At 44.0% G+C, this 19,209-nt stretch overlaps 1 protein-coding gene across 2 annotated transcripts in view; it reads right to left on the bottom strand.

Moving 5' to 3' along the window:
• Positions 1–19,209, bottom strand: part of LOC131676870 (ETS-like protein pointed) — a 353,859-nt gene that overhangs the window by 295,610 nt on the left and 39,040 nt on the right. For both annotated transcript variants that reach the window (XM_058956245.1, XM_058956246.1), the window contains exon 3: positions 16,735–16,855. In XM_058956245.1, coding sequence (XP_058812228.1) covers positions 16,735–16,855 — 121 coding nt within the window. The remainder of the gene's footprint in view (positions 1–16,734; positions 16,856–19,209) is intronic.

Below are 19,209 nucleotides of genomic sequence, written 5' to 3'. Positions count from 1 at the left end.
TGCACTTTGATTCCGCATTGTCGTTACCTCAGTTCCAAACTGCTCGAGCAACTTCCGGTTCAGCTGCGTAGTTCAGGGCGCGCAAATCACGCAGTTCCCATACTGACTCGTTCGAATACCGCGCGAATTGGTCACTAAACTCCGCCAAAAAATCGTGGGTAGCAGTTGAACGATTAACCACCTGAATCACTACGACCGCCACAATCGATAACCAGCCGCAGTGCATCCTATACGGCAAATGTCATTGAGTCTACTGAATAGCCTGTGAACAAGCTTCGACAAGATATAAGTCAGTTGGATTCGAGTGGCCATAAAACATATGTATTAGATAACGGTAACGGAAACTGGTTTATCAACGACCCGGATGCGTCATTCAACACAGTCGCTCTCCAGGTACACTCGGATGTGGTATTCAGCCGATTTTTGATTTTCTGCAGTCTCCCGGTGACACCAGTCCAGCTGTTCGAAGACAAATTCAGCCGCAGCTTCCCGTACTTCGATTTGATCATACAGCGACTCCAGCTGTTCGTTTCGCGAGTCGCGGTACGTGTCCAGTTCGGATTGTAATTCCTTCCGTAATTTGTCCGAGTCTAGAATCCTGATTCGCTCCAGCGTACGTATCGTTTGTGAAATCGCTAAGGAGTTCTCTCTAGCAAATCGGTTATGCCGAGGCCAGAATCGAACCTGTGGATCATAGTTCAGCCAGTACCAAGGTTCGCTCGCACAAACCCGAATACTTCGGTTCAGCAGCTCGCGGTAGGTTTCGTACTGTTGCAAAACCTTAACCAAGCACGTCTCCGAAACGTTCACAAAACTGTGGATGAACTCCAGAAATGCCGAATTGCGAGTTTGCATCGTCGACACGAACCGTCCCTTTTGATCTAACAGTTTTCGGTTCAGGCTGGCGGTTAGTGTGCTAGCTACGCTGCGTACGATTTGAAGATCTGCTTCCGTTTTGTTGGAATACGTCGAAAAGTTCCGGTTGAAGTCCAGTAAAAAATCGTTTTGAGCGGTAGCAGGAACTATTGTAATCGCAAGAAAGACGATAACAGCAACTGAACACCGTAGTGTCATCTTATCCAGCAGGAATCGACTGAATGACTGATTGTTTGCCTCTGCTATTCTTTCTTACATACTTACGGTTTGAAGGTTATATTGGCTAAACTGCGACATAGCCATAAATTGGAAGTAGGAGCGATCTTATCGCTAGCGATGACTTCCTGTCTCTGGTAATCATCTATTTATTGAGCTGTAGTTTCCGTCGATGCTTTGAGAGGCTTATCTGTTACAACAACAATGGGGATCCCAGGTCCCCATGAAGTATTTGTATATGCAGTAAAGTAGCATATTATTTGTAGTTCAGATGCTTACTATAGTATAATAAAATTAGCTTCATACTAATGATTGTTTTAATTGCAATTTTAACGATTGATATAACTACAAAGCTGACATATTTCATAATTTTTATGCATCGTAACTTATAAAAATGTAATTTTTTTATGATTTTTATAATTTTTTCCATTTTTTCTATTTTCAGTTTTTTTATTCCTTGAAAAATATTTATTTGTAATGTTTGTAATTGTTGTAATATTTATAATTTTCGTTAATTTCGTCTATGACAAATACACGTGAAATGCTTCGTGCATGCATACTTGCGAATAGTGCTATTGACGCATGTCTTATATCCGACCTAAAAGTAAAAATATTTATGTTGTCGTAGTCAAAATGACTGTTGAAAACATAAACAAGAAATACCATAGTCTATTCGCCGACATCATCGGCAACGGTGAACATGCCCACTACATAATTTAGGGCAGCTCAGATATCAATTTGAGACACTGAAAGAAAACTTAAACAGCAGAAATCTGCATACACTTTGTAGGAAATCGCCCAAGATTTGTATGATTTGGCAGGATAGAACTGTTAGATGTAACTCTCTGCTCCGACGGTATTACTCATGACTTGACAACCAGCTTGTACCTAACGAGCTCGAACCGCCATTCTCTGGTCATCGATCATTCAAACGCTTCGCAAAATATCGTCACATCTCGTTATCCCCAATCTTAGAAATAGAACTTCTGCGAAGATTTGGAGCAGCTCAGATATCAATTTGAGAGGTACTGAATTGAAGGAAAACTCAAGCAGTACAAAACAGAAAATGCTCTATGTATGAATTCGGCTAAGATTTGCATGATTTGACAGAGAAGAGCTGTTAGCTGTAACTCTCTGCTCTGACGGTATTACTCATGAGTTGGTAAACCGGCCCAATGAGCTCGAACCGTCGTTGTGTGACCATAGGTACACTGCCTTCGATCATTCAAAAGTTTCGCAAAATATCGTAATCCCAAATCTTCAAAATTTAACCTCTACGAAAAGGGTTCGGTGACCAGGTTTCACGGGTATTATCCAACGTTTGAATCTCCAAGTGAAACCAAAACTCATTCATAATGGTAGCATACCAAAAGACTAGTCCGCTTCGAGTTATGCGTCCTTCTAGAGGAATTCCTTGGTAGAATCCCGAACTTGCTAGACTCAAAAAGCTATGTTGACGCAGAGATGTATCGAAGGTGTTTAAGTTTGCTCATAAAGCGATTTCTGAAGCCCTTCGTTCGTTTGTGCGAAGTGGTTGTAAAACAAATGTCTCAGCGAGGCTAGTAGATTAAATAAGTTATACGGAAATCGAAAAATTTTCATGTCAGTTCGATTAGAACTGCTAGTGGTGAATACCCGGCTGACGATGATGAAGTCTTTCCAAGTTGTACGGAGCCATTACTGACGACGATTTCGTACGAACTTCGTCAATTTATTCAATTTCTATACATCTGCAGAGAGTTCCTGAGAACTTCAGTAATATTCTACGAGCATCCAAAAAGCGTTCAACACGTCTTTCAGGCTTCAGGGAAGTTCAAGAAGGTTTCAGCATGTCCCTCAAGCTATCGGAACCTCGTACGAGCTTCAGGATTTTTTTCAATTCCTTTCAACTGCAGAGAGATTCTTCAGGAATGAACTTCAGGAATGATCTCTGAGCTTCAAAAATTCCTTCAAAACCTTCAGGAAAGTGTTGAGAATGTTATGAAAGTTCAAAAAGTTTCCAGCATGTCTCACAAGCTACCAAAATCCCGTACGAATTTCAGGGGGTTTCTTCAATTTCTGTCAACTGCAGAGTTCCTGCGAGCTTCAGAAATATTCTCCGAGCTTCAAAAAACCGTTCATGACGTCTTTCAGGCTTCAGGAAAGAAAACTTCAGGGAAGTTCAAAAAGGTTTCAGCATATCTTTCAAGCAATCGGCGGTTTCTTCAATATCTATCAATTGCAGAGTTTCTGTGAACTTATTCTCTGTGCTTCAAAAAACCCTTCAAACCGTCTTTCAACCTTCAATAAAGTCTTGAGGATGTTGTGGAAGTTCGACAGGTTTCCAGCATGTCTTACAAGCCACCAAAGCCCCGTACGAACTTCAGGAGATTTCTTCAATTTCTATCATCTGCAAAGAGTTTCTGTGAACTTCAAGAATATTTTCCGAGCTTTAAAAAACCGTTCAAAATGTCTTCCAACCTTCAATAAACCTTGCATGAACTTCGTGGATTTTTTTATAGACTGCCGAGTTTCTGTGAACTTCAGAAATATTCTTCGAGCTTCGAGAATATTCTCCGAGCTTTAAAAATCGTTCAAATAGTCTTCCAACGGTTCAGGGAAGTTCTGATAATGTTGTGGAAGTTCAAGAAGGTTCCAACATGTCTCACAAGCTATCATTATATGCTAAGCGTATGAAATCGTCCAAAATTTACATGATTTGACAAGGAAGAGCTGTTAGATGTAACTCTCTGCTCTGACGGTATAACTCATAAGTTCGAGAATCGAGCTTCAGGCGGTTTCTTTAGCATCTATCAACTGCAGAGAGTTTCTGTGAACTTCAGCAATATTCTGCGAGCTTTCAAAACCGTTCAAAAAGTCTTTCGACATTCAGGTAAATCTTGGTAATGTTGTGGAAGTTCAAGAAGGTTCCAACATATCTCACAAGCTATCGGAACCTCGCACGAACTTCAGGTGGTTTCTTCAATATCTATCAACTGCAGAGAGTGTCTACGAATTTCAGGAAAATTCTCTGAGTTTCAAAAGACCCTTCAAAATATCTTTCGAGCTTCAAGAAAATCTTAAAGGATGTTGTAGAAGTTCAACAAGTTTCCAGCATGTCTCACAAGCCAACGGAACCTCGTACGAACTTCAGGAGATTTCTTTAATTTCTATCATCCGCAAAGAGCTTGTGTGAATTTCAGGAATATTTTACGAGCTTCAAAGAACCGTCTTTCAGCCTTCAGGTAAGTCTTGATAATGTTGTGGAAGTTCAAGAATGTGTTTCACAAGCTATCGGAACCTCGCACGAACTTCAGACGGTTTCTTCAATATCTATCAACTGCAGAGAGTTTCTACGAATTCCAAGAAAATTCTCTGAGCTTCAAAAAACCCTTCAAAACATTTTTCGACCTTCAGGAAAATCTTAAAGGATGTTGTAGACGTTCAACATGTTTCCAGCATGTCTCACAAGCTATTGGGACATCGTACGAACTTCGGAGATTTGTTCAATTTCTATCAACTCTTGAAAGTTTCTGTTAACTTCAGAAGTATTTTACGAGCCTCAGAAATATTCTCTAAGCTTCAAAAACCGTTCAAAGTCTTTCAACCTTCAAGGAAGTCTTGAAAACGTTGTAGAAGTTCAACAAGTTTCCATCATGCCACACAAGCTATCGGAACCTCGTACGAACTATAGGAGATTCATTCACCTTCAGAAATGGTCTCAAGCTCCTACAAAAACGTCGAGGGAATGCCTGAAGCAGCTCAATTTCGGGCCTCGAGAGTAGAGGACCATGTTAACTCCAAAAACGGCGCAGTGATTTTCCAGTAAATCAACGGGATTGCTTCCTGTTTACTGTTTTACTTTTGATGCGTGGATATCGCGTCTATATATCACCATGGGACGTTGAAATTGATGGTGTTATCACCGTATCGAGTTTGACTGTCGATGACTTGTTCATGTATGGAGTTGGCTGCTTAACCGATATTATACTTAAAGATGTAGAGATACTACTACTCAAAGGAGGGGAAAACATTATCACATTCGTTTCGAGTAACTTCCGGAGGGGCAGCGTTGGATATCTATCGATAAGACTCGTTTTCCCGTTCATCTATTTGTTTCACATGCAATGAAATGTATTAATTAAAACAGCATGGCCAAACAGCCTCCTGCTGATCCAATAAGGTACATGTTTCATGCGAATGATGCAACTGAGGAACTGGTGTGACAATTAATAGTCCCAACACTTGGTGGGACAAGGAGTGCTCCGATGCTTCTGAAGCGAAGTAAATCGCTTGAAAACAAATTCCAAAAGGTAGAGGGGGAACAGCTGAAAATCTACAACTTCCAAAACACATTTAACAATTTACATAGTGACAAAAAGTCAAGCTATTGAAGGGGTTTCGTTAATGGCTTGTCTAGAGAAACATCAATGAGTACTCTTTGGAGCACGAAGAATGCGAAATCGTAGAAGAAGTTTTAGGATAGATTCGCAAAGTTCTCACAAGAAATTGATCAAAAAAAATTTCATTGATAATAATGATATTTTCAATTGCACTCCTTTAATGCAATAATAATGCTCCGGGCTCAGGCAGAATCAGATTCAATTCGGTGAAGAACCTGCCTATGACCTTGCAAAAAGACGCCTACTTATTTATTTATATTTATCCGGAGAATTGACGAGCAGAATATTGTGCCGTGTGACAGACGACAAGTGAAAGCTATCACCATTTCAAAACCGGGAAAACCAGCCTCCGATCATAACCTGTATCGTCCGATTGAAATGTCATCCTACACCCCGGAAATTGTTGGACAAAAAATCCTACATTATCTCGACAGGCCTCTCTTCCTTCGCGGAATGTAAGCGTTAATGCCCTCTATTCGGTGAGCTATGGAACTAAAATAACCATGCGCTGATAGATGCAAAAAGTTTAATAACTTCCCCTAATAAAGTGGGATCGATTTGCCGTATTCGACAAAGTTGTAGAAAATAAAATTACCTTTCTAAATTTCAGATTAGAGTCCGCTTCAGAATGATTTGGATAATGTCACAGGTTCACGTCGGTAAATGTACAACACACGGGATGAGGTTCCACGGTGCTTGACAGATTCATACAATAAGTCAGAATATCGAAAAAAAAAATCGTTGATTATATAGGACACCTAGCTTCAGAATAATGTGATACACTGAGAATACCTCACGAACTAGTCATCAACTGTTATCGGGGATAATATTATTGAATCATTGGTGTTGACGGATCTCGTTCGAGAATTGTTCAGAACTCAATCGAAAGAATACACAAACTACTAATTATCTAATGTGCGTATATTTTACACTAATCCTATATCTAACTTACACTACAACTATTCTTCCCGCACGATGCGGCCCAATCGGGAACTTCGGCAGTTTCGACAACTTCAGGACCTTCGGGTGTCTCAGCGCAGCTTCGATTTCCTCCGTAGTAGTCTCCTCGGTAACTTCGGACTCCTCCGTTGTAGTCTCAGTGCCATCGGTAGATTCTGTTTCTTCGGCAGCTTCGGTGGTAGATTCTATCACTTCTTCCGTAGTAGTTTCTCCGGTTTCTTCGGTCGTTGTTTCTCCGGTTTCTTCGGTCGTTGTGGTTTCACCAGTTTCGCCCTCCGCGGTGGTGCTTTCACTATCTTCGGTGGTAGTTTCTCCATCTTCGGTGGTACTTTCACCTTCTCCGGTGGTAGTTTCACTGCCTTCAGTGGTAGTTTCACCAGTTTCAGTGGTAGTTTCACCATCTTCAGTGGTAGTTTCTCCGGTAACTACGGTGGTAGTTTCACCATCTTCGGTAGTAGTTTCACCATTTTCGGTGGTAGTTTCACCATCCTCCGTGGTAGTTTCTCCGGGTCCTTCCGTAGTGGTAGGAGGCTCAAAAATGCAATTATTGGTCAAATAAGTTCTAATATAAGTCTGATCAAAGCCTTGCCAGAGTAGAGATTCGGCGGCGCAATAGTCCAAAGATCCAAGAGCAATTTCGGCAACACTACTATGTCGTGCCAACTCATCCTGTAAAACTATCTCTTGTCCCACCCGGAGATGTTGGTAGTAATCGAGCTCGTCCGCCAATTCAGTTCGCAGAGCATCCACATCGAGGACGCTGTTCCGACCCAAAGTCTGTACGACCTGTGAGATAGCTCGATCGTTTTCTCGAATAAAAGGGTTGTGATACGGCCAAAAACGATACACGAAATCGGTACGAAGTCTATAGCTCGAATCGTATCCGCAACTCATAATATCCCAGTTCTGGAAATAAATGTACAAATCGCGCATTTCTATCACAGTCGCACGGCAATCCTCCGTCACGTCTTCATAGTTCTGAATCTCTCGCACAAATTCCGCATCATTTTCTTGCATCGTCCACACAAACTTCCCTAGATTTGTCAACAATTCCCGATTAAGCTGCCCATTCAGCCCGTAATTAGCGCCACGAAGATCCTGAACCTCCTGCCTCGTTTGATTGGAATAACCGACGAACTGATCAAAATACTCCTCCAGAAAGGCATACTCCGTGGACGAATAGGGAACCGCAAGAATCGCCACAAAACCAACCAGAATCCACTTGGAAAACATCTTCTTCTCCAGAAATACTACAGGAAACTGAACCTAAATCAACAATTACTCTCGTATATATCCGATTCGTTGGTAGTAGCCATAAAACTTATCACTTAGCGCCACCCGAGCCACTATCAGAGGACGTCCTAATCAGATCTCATACAATCATGCGTAGTACGCTGTCGATTGAGTAACACGGCGGAAACAATCTAATCTCGAACGACATAAAAATATGGGCGGATTTATCCCTTTGTTTCCCAACGCTCGCGGAAGGTACGACAAACCTTAATCTTATCGTCGATTGATCTATCCTCGCTGCTCGATGCTACCAAAATACTTTGGGGCGTTTAAGTCAAAACAGGTGGTTAGTAGTTTCCGCGCACGGATTCAGTTTGGAGTAAAATAAGATACGGAGAGCCTAACTATTTAAAAAGGTTTTTATTTAATTATCTGGCTATTTAAACTATACTAAACAATCGATGAGGAGCAAGTGGTAGTCTTGGCAGTACATTTGAGATTTTTCTGAGCTTTGCCGCTTCCGAAGGTTCGGTAACTTCCGTGGTTTCAGTTTCTCCGCCTTCGGTGGTTTCCTCAGTAGTTTCAGTTGTATCCGTGGGTTCAGCAGCCGTAGATTCTCCACCTTCAGTAGTAGTTTCTCCGTTTCCATCAGTGGTCGTATTGCCGGTTACCTCCGTGGTAGTTTCCCCAGACACCTCCGTGGTAGTTTCTCCGGTCACCTCCGTTGTTTCGCCAGTTACCTCCGTGGTTGTTCCTCCAGTCACATCCGTAGTAGTTTCTCCGGTCACCTCCGTGGTAGTTTCCCCGGCCACCTCCGTGGTAGTTTCCCCGGTCACTTCCGTAGTAGTTTCCCCGGCCACCTCCGTGGTAGTTTCCCCGTTAACCTCCGTCGTAGTTTCCCCGGTCACCTCCGTGGTAGTTTCCCCCGTCACCTCCGTAGTAGTTTCCCCGGTAACACCCGTAGTCGTATCTCCATTTTCTTCCGTAGTGGAGGGTTCCTCGGGCTCTTCCGTTGTAGTATGTCCCGGCGGTTCGGTAGGTTCTGCAGTACAATCGATTTCTAGATAACTCCTCATGTACTCGTGGTCCGCATTTTGTAGCACTTCAGCCCATTGGTGACAATCGCTTTGCTCGGCGAGCACCCGTTCTGCGGTAGCCGTATGAGCCGCTAGTTCAGCCTGTAAAGCCGCCACTTGTCCTTCCCGTAAAGTTTCGAAGTTGGCGATCTCTTCTTCCAACGCACTTCTCAAACCATCTCCGTCGTAAAGATCGGTTTGCTCCAGTACCTGAACTACTTGCGAGATTACAGCAACATTTTCCCGAGCAAACTGGTTGTGGACCGACCAGAAGCGTCCGTAAAAATCGGTGTCAAGATCCGCCAACGCAATGGACGAACAATTCTGGATGTCGTGGTTCTGGAGAGCCACATAGCGAACTCGTAGCTCCAGCACTTCACTTCGACACGACTCCGAGATCCCGTCGAAGTTCTCAATCTCCGATAGAAACTCTGCGGCACGCTCCCGTAACGTAACCACCAAACTTGCCGTATTCGTCAACAGCTCCCGGTTAAGCTGCCCATTCAAACCATTATTGGTACCCCGTAAACTCTGCAGTTCCAGACTCGTGTCATTGGAAAGGGTAGCAAACTGGTCAAGAAACCCTTCCAGGAAATCGTGCTGCGCGTACGAATACTGCACCACAGACACTGCCAACAGTCCTACCAGGATCCACTTTGAAAACATCTTCGTCGGAAATTCCCCAAAAACTGACTTCTCAATTAGCATCCACCTCTTTTATATAGAAGACCTTCGAAACTGCCTTTGTTTTCGATGTGTGGCCTTACGCAAATGGATACGCAATCAACGGCAAAGCACCCACATAGCCGGCGTTGGTAGTGGTCAATTTATGTAGATGAAAACCGGTTAGCTCACGTAGGCTACCAGTGATCCGTACAAATTTAGAATCTTATCGCTACCGAACCGAATCTACGAGGCGCCCGGTAGTTTTGCGTACTAAAATTACCGCAATCTAATCTGTAAGGCGTCTTCCAAGTATTCTGCGTCGCTATTGAAACCAATTCGATATTTTCTGAAGCAAGCCACTTCCTTGATCGAAGGTATCAGCTGTTTGCGAACAATTTCGAACATTGTATCGAATCTGGCTGGTGGGGGTAGTGGCTGTCGAAAATAACCGCGTGCAAACAGTAGGCTATGAGAGGGATCTGAACAACACGGAGTTTTACACGTGAACATCCCATGATTGGGAGTCGACCTCTGGAACATTTTCAGCTAGTAATCTAATCTTGGCATTGAAAGCCACAATCGAAACTAACAGATAAACTTGTGCCTACATGCGCTGGATAGTGTTGATTAGCTTAATCAACGGGTTTTTTTTTTTTATTCATTTCGTTTATTTGATAGGCACAAATGCGTTAGCTTGGCGGTGCCAAATTCTTTTGTTTTTACATTTTGTATATTTTAAAACTAGGAGGTTACAATGTTGAAATATTTTTTTAAAAAAAGAAAAATTTTACAGCTATCTTAAGACTAGAAATAAGATTCTATATACAAGAGAGGGGGCGAAAGATTTTTTTTATGAAAAAATTTTAAAACAAGGAATTCAATAGTAATAATTTTTAGGAAATATTTACAGTTATCTTAAAACTAACAATATAGTTTGGTACACAAAAGGGGGAACAAATATTTATGAGAAAATTCGCAGGTGTTTTAAGACTAGGGATACAATTCTATTTACAAGATGGGGGACAATAGTTTTAACAAAGAGGTAAAATTACAACTATCTTAAAACTAGGAATACAGAATACAAATTTGAACTTTTTTAGCGGAGACTTATGCTTGGTCAAGATATTCAGAGGGGGGCTGTAGAAGCAGTTGTATCAAGGACAGGGGAGAGAAAGCGTAGATGGTGACCGGAAGAGAAGAGCAAAACTTGCAACTTTCGCTCAAACGGGAGATCAGCGAAAGATTACCGCCTCAGTCTAGTAGGTCGGATTGGCGGATGGTATTCTTCGGACCCGCGGGGAATCCTTCAAAAGTCATCGGACCTTGAGTCGCTCTCGCTTCAGTTTCCGTAGTGGTAAGTGCGACGGCGGTTACATAGTTGCAGTCTGGAGCTGATCGGTCCCACAAGGCAAGAGAAAGCTTCTAAAACGAGAAATAAAAAGAGAGGGGCTAAATTGGGATATTTGTCGTTTTTAGGAAAGTATAAATAAAGGACATATAGGGGAAATCACGATTTGCCAGTATATCTCGGACTGGGACATTGGGCGGTCTACCTCGGGCCCGAAGGGAATCCTTTAACTGAGACCTGGCGTCCAAGTACCCGGCGCATACCCAGACAACGTGCTCGATGTCGTGATAGCCCTCGTCACAAGCGCACAGACTACTCTCCGCAAGCCCAATACGCCGCAGATGCGCATCCAAGGTGTAGTGGTTGGACATAAGTCGGGACATTACACGAATAAAATCCCGACCCACATCCATCCCCCTGAACCAAGGCTTCGTTGATACCTTTGGGATAATGGAATGTAGCCATCGTCCAAGTTCACCATTGCTCCACGAGGTTTGCCAACTGTTGAGTGTCCTCTGACGACAAATACTAAAAAATTCGTTGAAGCAGATTGGTCTTTCGTATATGTCACCATTTAATGCGCCCACCTTTGCTAATGAGTCGGCCTTTTCATTGCCCGGGATAGAGCAATGAGAGGGGACCCAAACAAAGGTAATTTGATAAGATTTTTCAGATAACGTACACAAGGACTCCCGTATCTTCCCCAGGAAATATGGGAATTGCTTTTTGGGCTTCATCGCACGAAGAGCCTCGATGGAGCTGAGGCTGTCCGAAATGATGAAGTAGTGATCTGTGGGCAGAGTGTCGATGATCCCAAGGGTGTACTGAATTGCAGCTAACTCTGCGACGTAAACTGAAGCGGGATCATTGAGCTTGAATGAAGCGGTGATAGTATTGTTGAAGATACCGAAGCCAGTGGACCCATCGAGATTTGATCCGTCAGTGTAGAACATTTTGTCACAGTCGACTTCTCGGAATTTATTATAAAATATATTGGGGATCACTTGCGGGCGTATATGGTCCGGGATTCCACGAATCTCTTCCTTCATGGATGTGTCGAAGAATACAGTAGAATCAGAAGTATCTAGGAAACGAACACGGCTGGGAGTATATGAAGAAGGATTAATGCTCTGTGCCATGTAGTCGAAGTACAAGGCCATAAATCGGGTTTGAGAATTAAGCTCGACGAGCCTCTCGAAGTTTTCAATCACCAACGGGTTCAGAATGTCGCATCGGATGAGCAATCGATATGAGAGTTCCCAAAATCGATTTTTTAGCGGAAGAACGCCCGCCAGCACTTCGAGACTCATCGTATGGGTCGAGTGCATGCAACCCAAGGCAATGCGCAAGCAACGATACTGGATTCTCTCCAGTTTGATGAAGTGTATGTTCGCAGCGGAGCGGAAACAGAAACACCCGTACTCCATCACCGACAATATCGTTGTTTGGTATAACCTGATCAGGTCTCCTGGGTGAGCACCCCACCATGTTCCAGTTATTGTTCGGAGAAAATTGATCCTTTGTTGGCATTTCTGTTTCAGATACCTAATGTGACATCCCCAGGTACCTTTAGAGTCGAACCAGACCCCGAGATATTTAAATGTGAAAACCTGGTTGATCGTTGCACCCATTAATAGAAGCTGGAGTTGCGCCGGCTCACGCTTCCTAGAAAAAACAACCAACTCAGTTTTCTCCGTGGAGAACTCAATACCCAGCTGAAGAGCCCAAGCAGACAAATTGTCCAAGGTATTTTGTAATGGTCCTTGCAAGTCGGCAGCTTTGGACCCTGTAACAGAGACCACCCCGTCGTCTGCAAGTTGCCTTAGCGTGCATGAATTGGCAAGACAATCGTCAATGTCATTCACGTAGAAATTGTAGAGCAGGGGACTTAGACATGAGCCCTGGGGAAGACCCATGTAGCTAAATCGCGATGTTGTTAAATCGCCATGCGAAAAGTGCATGTGCTTTTCAGACAACAGGTTTAGCAAAAAGTTATTTAAAATTGGCGAAAGACCATGCTGGTGCAGCTTCTCTGACAGAATGTTGATAGAAACTGAGTCAAAAGCCCCCTTAATATCCAAGAAGACTGATGCCATCTGCTCTTTGTTAGCATAGGCCATTTGGATTTCTGTAGAAAGCAACGCAAGGCAATCGTTCGTCCCTTTGCCTTTGCGGAAGCCAAATTGTGTATCTGACAGTAAGCCATTTGCTTCAACCCAATTGTCGAGGCGAAACAAGATCATTTTCTCGAACAACTTCCGAATACAGGACAGCATTGCAATCGGCCGATATGAGTTGTGGTCGGAGGCTGGTTTTCCTGGTTTTTGGATGGCGATGACCTTCACTTGCCTCCAGTCATGAGGGACAATGTTACCCTCAAGAAACTTGTTAAATAAATTCAACAAGCGCCTTTTTGCAGTGTCAGGTAGATTCTTCAGCAAGTTGAATTTGATTCTGTCTAACCCTGGGGCGTTATTGTTGCATGATAAGAGAGCAAGTGAGAACTCCACCATCGAAAACGGTGTTTCGTTCGCGGTATCGTGAGGAGACGCGGCGCGGTACGTTTTCTGTACCGGGACAGAGTCCGGACAGATCTTCTTGGCGAAAGCAAATATCCAACGGTTTGAATATTCCACGTTCTCGTTGGTACTATTACGGTTACGCATACGTCGAGCCGTACCCCAAAGAGTGCTCATCGCTGTTTCTCTCGTTAACCCGTCGACGAACCGGCGCCAATAACTACGTTTTTTGGCTTTCATTAGACTCTTCATTCGCCTTTCTAACGACGCGTACTGTAGATAGCTAGCGGGTAACCCGTCTTCCCGGAAGGCCTTATATGCAGTGGACTTTTCCGCGTACAGCTCTGAGCACTCTTTATCCCACCACAGGGTGGGAGACCGTCCATGGGTATTCGCGCTGGGTACTGGTTTAGTCTGAGCTTGATTCGCACTGTCGAGAATCAAGCCAGCCAAAAACCTGTGCTCTTCCTCCGGAGGAAGCTCTTGGGTGGATTCGATTTTAACGGATATCGCGGTCGCGTAACTCTTCCAATCAATGTTCCGTGTGAGGTCATACGAGACATTGATTGTTTCCGATGGTCTTGAACCGTTAGCAATTGAAATCACGATAGGCAAATGATCGCTACCGTGGGGATCAGGGATCACCTTCCACATGCAATCTAACTGTAGCGATGTCGAGCAAAGCGACAAATCCAACGCGCTTGCGCGTGCTGGTGGTGTAGGAATCCGCGTCATTTCTCCCGTGTTTAAGATGGTCATGTTGAAATTATCGCAAAGATCTTGGATTAATGTTGATCTATTATCATCATGAAGACAGCCCCATACCGTACCGTGCGAGTTAAAGTCTCCCAGAACTAGCCGCGGTGCCGGTAAGGATTCCGTGATATTACAAAGCGTTCGGTGCCCTACCGAGGCTCTAGGAGGAATGTAGATGGAAGCAATGCAAAGGTCTTTACCTTTGATTAAAACTTGACAAGCGACAATTTCAATGCCTGGTGTCGAAGGGAGGTTAATTCGGTTGAAAGAATAGCACTTTTTGATCCCCAAAAGTACTCCTCCATAGGGGTTTTCTCGATCCAGACGAATTATATTAAAGTCGTGGAAGTTGAGATTTATATCGGAAGTTAACCAAGTTTCACATAATGCGAAAGCATCACATTTTAAACTATTTAGTAAAAATTTAAAGGAATCGATTTTCGGGAGGATACTTCTGCTGTTCCACTGTAGAACAGTGATCGAATCGGTGACCTCGTTCGATGACTTAGCCATCGAAGGATACGATCGCTGCAAGGAGGGGCCATTTAGTAGTCAACTGCTTCAAAAATGTTTGCACTATAGGGAGAAAACGTATCAGAAGGCTTTTAAGAGGATCAGTAACATTGAAAGCTGTGAAAATTAAGTCCACTATGTCAGAAAATTTCATTAGTCCGCTACTGGACTGAGTATCTGATTGAAAAAAGGGGACACTTGGGGTTTTTGGTGTCCCTGGAAGTGGTGGGTACTCCTTGTTAGAATTAATATTTCCAAGTCCTGGAGCAAATTGCTTCGGCTTTTGTGCATCACTTCCGTTGGATTTATTGATTGCGGTTGGCGCACTCTGAGTGGACGACACCTTGGCACCCTTACGAGGCAATGTAGGGGAGGCTAGATTTCTCCTCTTCCTGGATTCCCCTGGGTTAACCAATGATGTTCCCTCTTGTGGGTCATCAGATTCTTGCTCAACGCCAGCCAAAAGAGCAAAGGAATTTTCGGAAGCGACAGATGGCGAAGCATTCTTTAGCATTTCTGCATAAGAGTGCCTCGAGCGATCCTTAAGGGAGCGCTTAATTTTATCCCCGCGCTGCTTGTACGCCGGGCATGACTTAAGAGCATGCGGAGGGCCCCCGCAGTAAATACACTTCTCAGTTTCTCCACCGCAAGCGTCATCCTCATGCTCTCCCTCGCATTTGCCGCACCGTTTTTTATTGCCACAATAAGTGGCTGTGTGGCCCAGTTGCTTGCAATTGCTGCAGTTCATTACCCGCGGTACAAATAGGCGAACAGGTAGGCGAACCTTATCCAGGAGGACATAGTTGGGAAGAGCAGATCCGGAGAAAGTCACCCGAATCGAGTCTGACGGAGAATAAGTTGTCTTATCATCTTCAGTTTTTGCGGAATACAATTGCTTGCATTCCAGAATTTTCACCTTTTGAAGTGAAGGGTCCTTAAAGCAGCCAACCCCGTACTTCAACAGGTCTTCGCACTTTAGACCCGGTTCGGCGACGACCCCATCGATCTCCACAACTCTACAAGGCACATACACTTTGAATTGCTTCGTAAAACGCTCGCTGCGAGCAATCTGGTTTGCCTGGTCGAGGTCATTTACTATAACGCGTATCTTATTAGCTCGAACACGTGTTATCTGAGCCACGGACGGGTAGTTGGCAGTCAGCTCCCGTGAGATTTCTAGAATATTGGGCGATTTCGTGTTGGGCCGGAAATACACCACCCAGGGTCCAGTCGAACTGGCTGGGTATGTTTTAATACGGGGAGGACTGGGGGAATCAGGGGAGGGAGTAATTTCGGGTTTATCCGGTATATCCATGGGAATATCATTCCCATCCAATGTTACTTCGCCCTCGGCCATTTAGGCACGAGGATAACACGTGGTGTAAACGAGAGATGAAACTTATATTCAGGGGAAAGGGCAGAAGTAGAGACCGATCGGGGAAAGGGAAATGAAAGAAAAAAAAATACTTAGCTTATATAGCGGCGATTCCGGCTATTCTGGTATTCACTTCACCAGCCTGGGCACCGGCGAACAAAGACTGCCTCGAACAATGGTTGACCTTCACTGACAATTTATTCTTGTTCACTTTATGCACAGCACCAGAAAACGAACTGCTTCGATCGAGAGCTCGGAGAGTTATGTAATCAACGGGTTGTACAATAAACGGCTTATAAAGGATCGGGCATGAGCGGTTCACTGTGAAGAGGCTAGTTTCTATGCACTTGGCCGTAAGCTATGCTCCGAGAAACTAGTTTATAGCGCTAAACTAGCCGAAAGTCAAAACTTGTCTCGTCGAAGTTAGGTAGCTTTTGTTAAACTAAATATTTTTTTATCGTTCTGGAGTCTCGGTTAATGATTGTTGTTCTTTTTTCATATTACAACGTTTCGGCTCTCCATTTAAATCTTCTTCTGATATTTTATTTGTCCTTTCTAATATACAAGGGTGATACCATCAGTTTAGTGATTAAGTTAAAGAATGCAAAAACTATCTTCAGACATAATCGTTCGTCCTACACGCAATAGGAAATCATCACCGTTGTAAACCCATTGTAGAACGTCATGCCATAATTTATAAACATTCTGAAAAGCTTCGATGGAAACATTTACCTTCTCTTCCAATTCAAATCAACGACATATGCATTTCTTCTATTTATAAAATGAACAAAAAACAAAGCAAAAATCCACTCACCTAGTGACGCCTCCGGATCGCTCAAATCCGACAGGCTCGGAACCTTCTGTATGTTCCGTACATGCGGTCCATCATCCAGCGGTTCCTGTTTCAGCTGAATCTGTGTCTCGCCGTCGAAACTCTGTCCCGAAGAAAAAAAAAACGAGAAGTATGAAGATTAATATTAATATTTTCCCGACACTGATGAAAGATGATAATAATATTTTAGGTTAGGGATCTCCCTTGAAATTTTCGTTGCACTGCTGCGCTCACCCGGAGGGGGCCAAAAGTCAGTGCCTTAGCCACATCCTGTGCGTGATCGTCCGAGTAGTAACTCCCCTCATTTTTCACTGTGTCGAATTACCGGGCGACGGGGCAGTACGAGGCGAAACAAAAGCCAAACTGACATCTTCATCAGGGACAACACAAAAAATAAAGATGCTAAACGACCGTGTCGAAAGGAAGTAAGCAAACAAGGAAGTCAACGGCTGCAGCCGCCGCCGCCAGCAGCAATGCAGGTCATCTTTGCCGGGTTCTGATCTGGGGTGTACCCCAAGCCCACTTTTCCATTAACGAGCCGTGAAAGATTCAATTTATCATCGAATTTATGACAGTTAACAAACCTATCCTCTAGTCGTCAATCGTCGTCAAATTACAAATGAGGTTCCTCGTAAAGATCCGAACCGGATGAACGAAACTCTATCAACATGTGATGACAGATGAAATGATCTATGCTGTATGCTCCGGATCCGATTGTGGTTCCCCTCGTTCCGGGGAAAAGCAGCTTATCCGAAGGGCCCATAAATATGTTAACGAATTAATGATATTGTCTAATTTTGTATTTACGAGTTTGCGCTGTTGACATGGAAACTGGTAGGGGTGTTTATCTTTAGTTTTGTTAGCTTTGTTTATATTGGAACAGAACGCAGCCAAACGTGCACTTAGTTGTATGGATCAACGCGCAAATCAACCTAGAGCTGTCAAATGTGGTAACCGTTTTGTTAGATTACATTATTACCCCTCTTATCTCGAACTTGTTCGCAGATAGCCCCATTTCAGTCAATTGATAATATGCCGTCCATTAGACTGGAAGTAGTTCTAAACTCCCCTCATCACGAACGGGTACAAAAATGCGCATTTCTAGAACTAGCGCACATATTTTATCGCTCCCAGAAGGGGGACAAACGCAGCTGTGTCCACCATCCCCATCCCACTTATCGGCTACCACAACATCTATTTTGCTTCGTTTTTACACTCTATTCGTAAGCCACTCTCGACCCGAAAAAAAAATCTCGCCTACTCACTCGCATATTCAAATCAACACCCCGCCGCCGCCTGCTTCCATTCACTTCAGCAACGACGCCGCCTGCAGAAAGTCAATTTTATGAATGAATTAGATACGCCGCACTACTACCAATCCGAACCGGTTCGCATCATTCATGAACAAACTAATCACACACGCGAAACTACTCACGCGGAGCAAAGCTCACAATCGCACGCCAGCAGTTAATCAGAACGGAGGACGGACATCTCGCAACGCAACCCCAGCGCAGCCGAACGGATTATCGCGCGCACTGATCGTCGTCGTTCGTGTGTCTCGTCGTCTCATCGCCGTCAGTGTAGCGGTGCGCACGCGGTGGCTTGGATCGAAAGCGAGATGCGAGCCGTTTCGTTTCATGCGCTTCACCTGTTGTCATTTTCCGTACCACTCTCTCACTGAATAAAGAAAGGGTTTTGTTCGGTTGGTGCCGGTTCGCTGATAAATGGCCAGGACGCAACCTCCAGCTGATGGGGTGTCATTAGTCAGGCGCGTACTACGCGCCGGAGCACAGTCTTAATATTTTGACAGCCGCAAAATGGTGCAAAATATTTGCGCCGAAAGGAAAGCCGATCTCGATCGGGGGAGACCGGTGAGATACTGGCCGGGAAAATGTGCACATGGTTAATCGTTTACGGGCGTGTTTTTTTTTCTTTTTCTTCGCACTGTTGATCGGACGAACGATTGATCAAACGAGTTGGAGATTTCAGAGAGATTATGGAAAATTGTGGGGGACGGGTGGCGATGAAAGGTGACAGCTTGGAAACGCGCTGGCAAAGTTGATCGGAATGCTGGTTCTTTTGAATTACGAACCCCATCGGAATTTGAAGTGGGATTTTTCACGATTTGAATCCCTAATGTTTTTCTAGAGTTGTCCTACTGGAGCTAGGTTCTCGGAAGGGATTTCTGTCAGAATCACTCACTACAATCGCAGACGAGACGGGAAATGTCACTAACTAAAACACTGCTTAAGGCAAACTGCCGCGGGGCCGTTATTCTGAATGTGATATTCATTGCACGGTTCAGATATGTGCGGGCGTAGGGACTTTGCGATCGCGTGTATCATCGCGAAAGGCTCGAGCGTTTGAACGTTCGCGTATTCGATCGCGTGTGTGTTTGTATGTCGCGTGTGCTAACGTGTAGGGAACTTCGCGTGCATAATTTCGATTTTATGACCA

This window comes from Topomyia yanbarensis, chromosome 1, assembly GCF_030247195.1.
Source record: "Topomyia yanbarensis strain Yona2022 chromosome 1, ASM3024719v1, whole genome shotgun sequence".
Classification (NCBI taxonomy): domain Eukaryota; kingdom Metazoa; phylum Arthropoda; class Insecta; order Diptera; family Culicidae; genus Topomyia; species Topomyia yanbarensis.
This window is presented reverse-complemented; position numbering and strand designations above follow the sequence as displayed.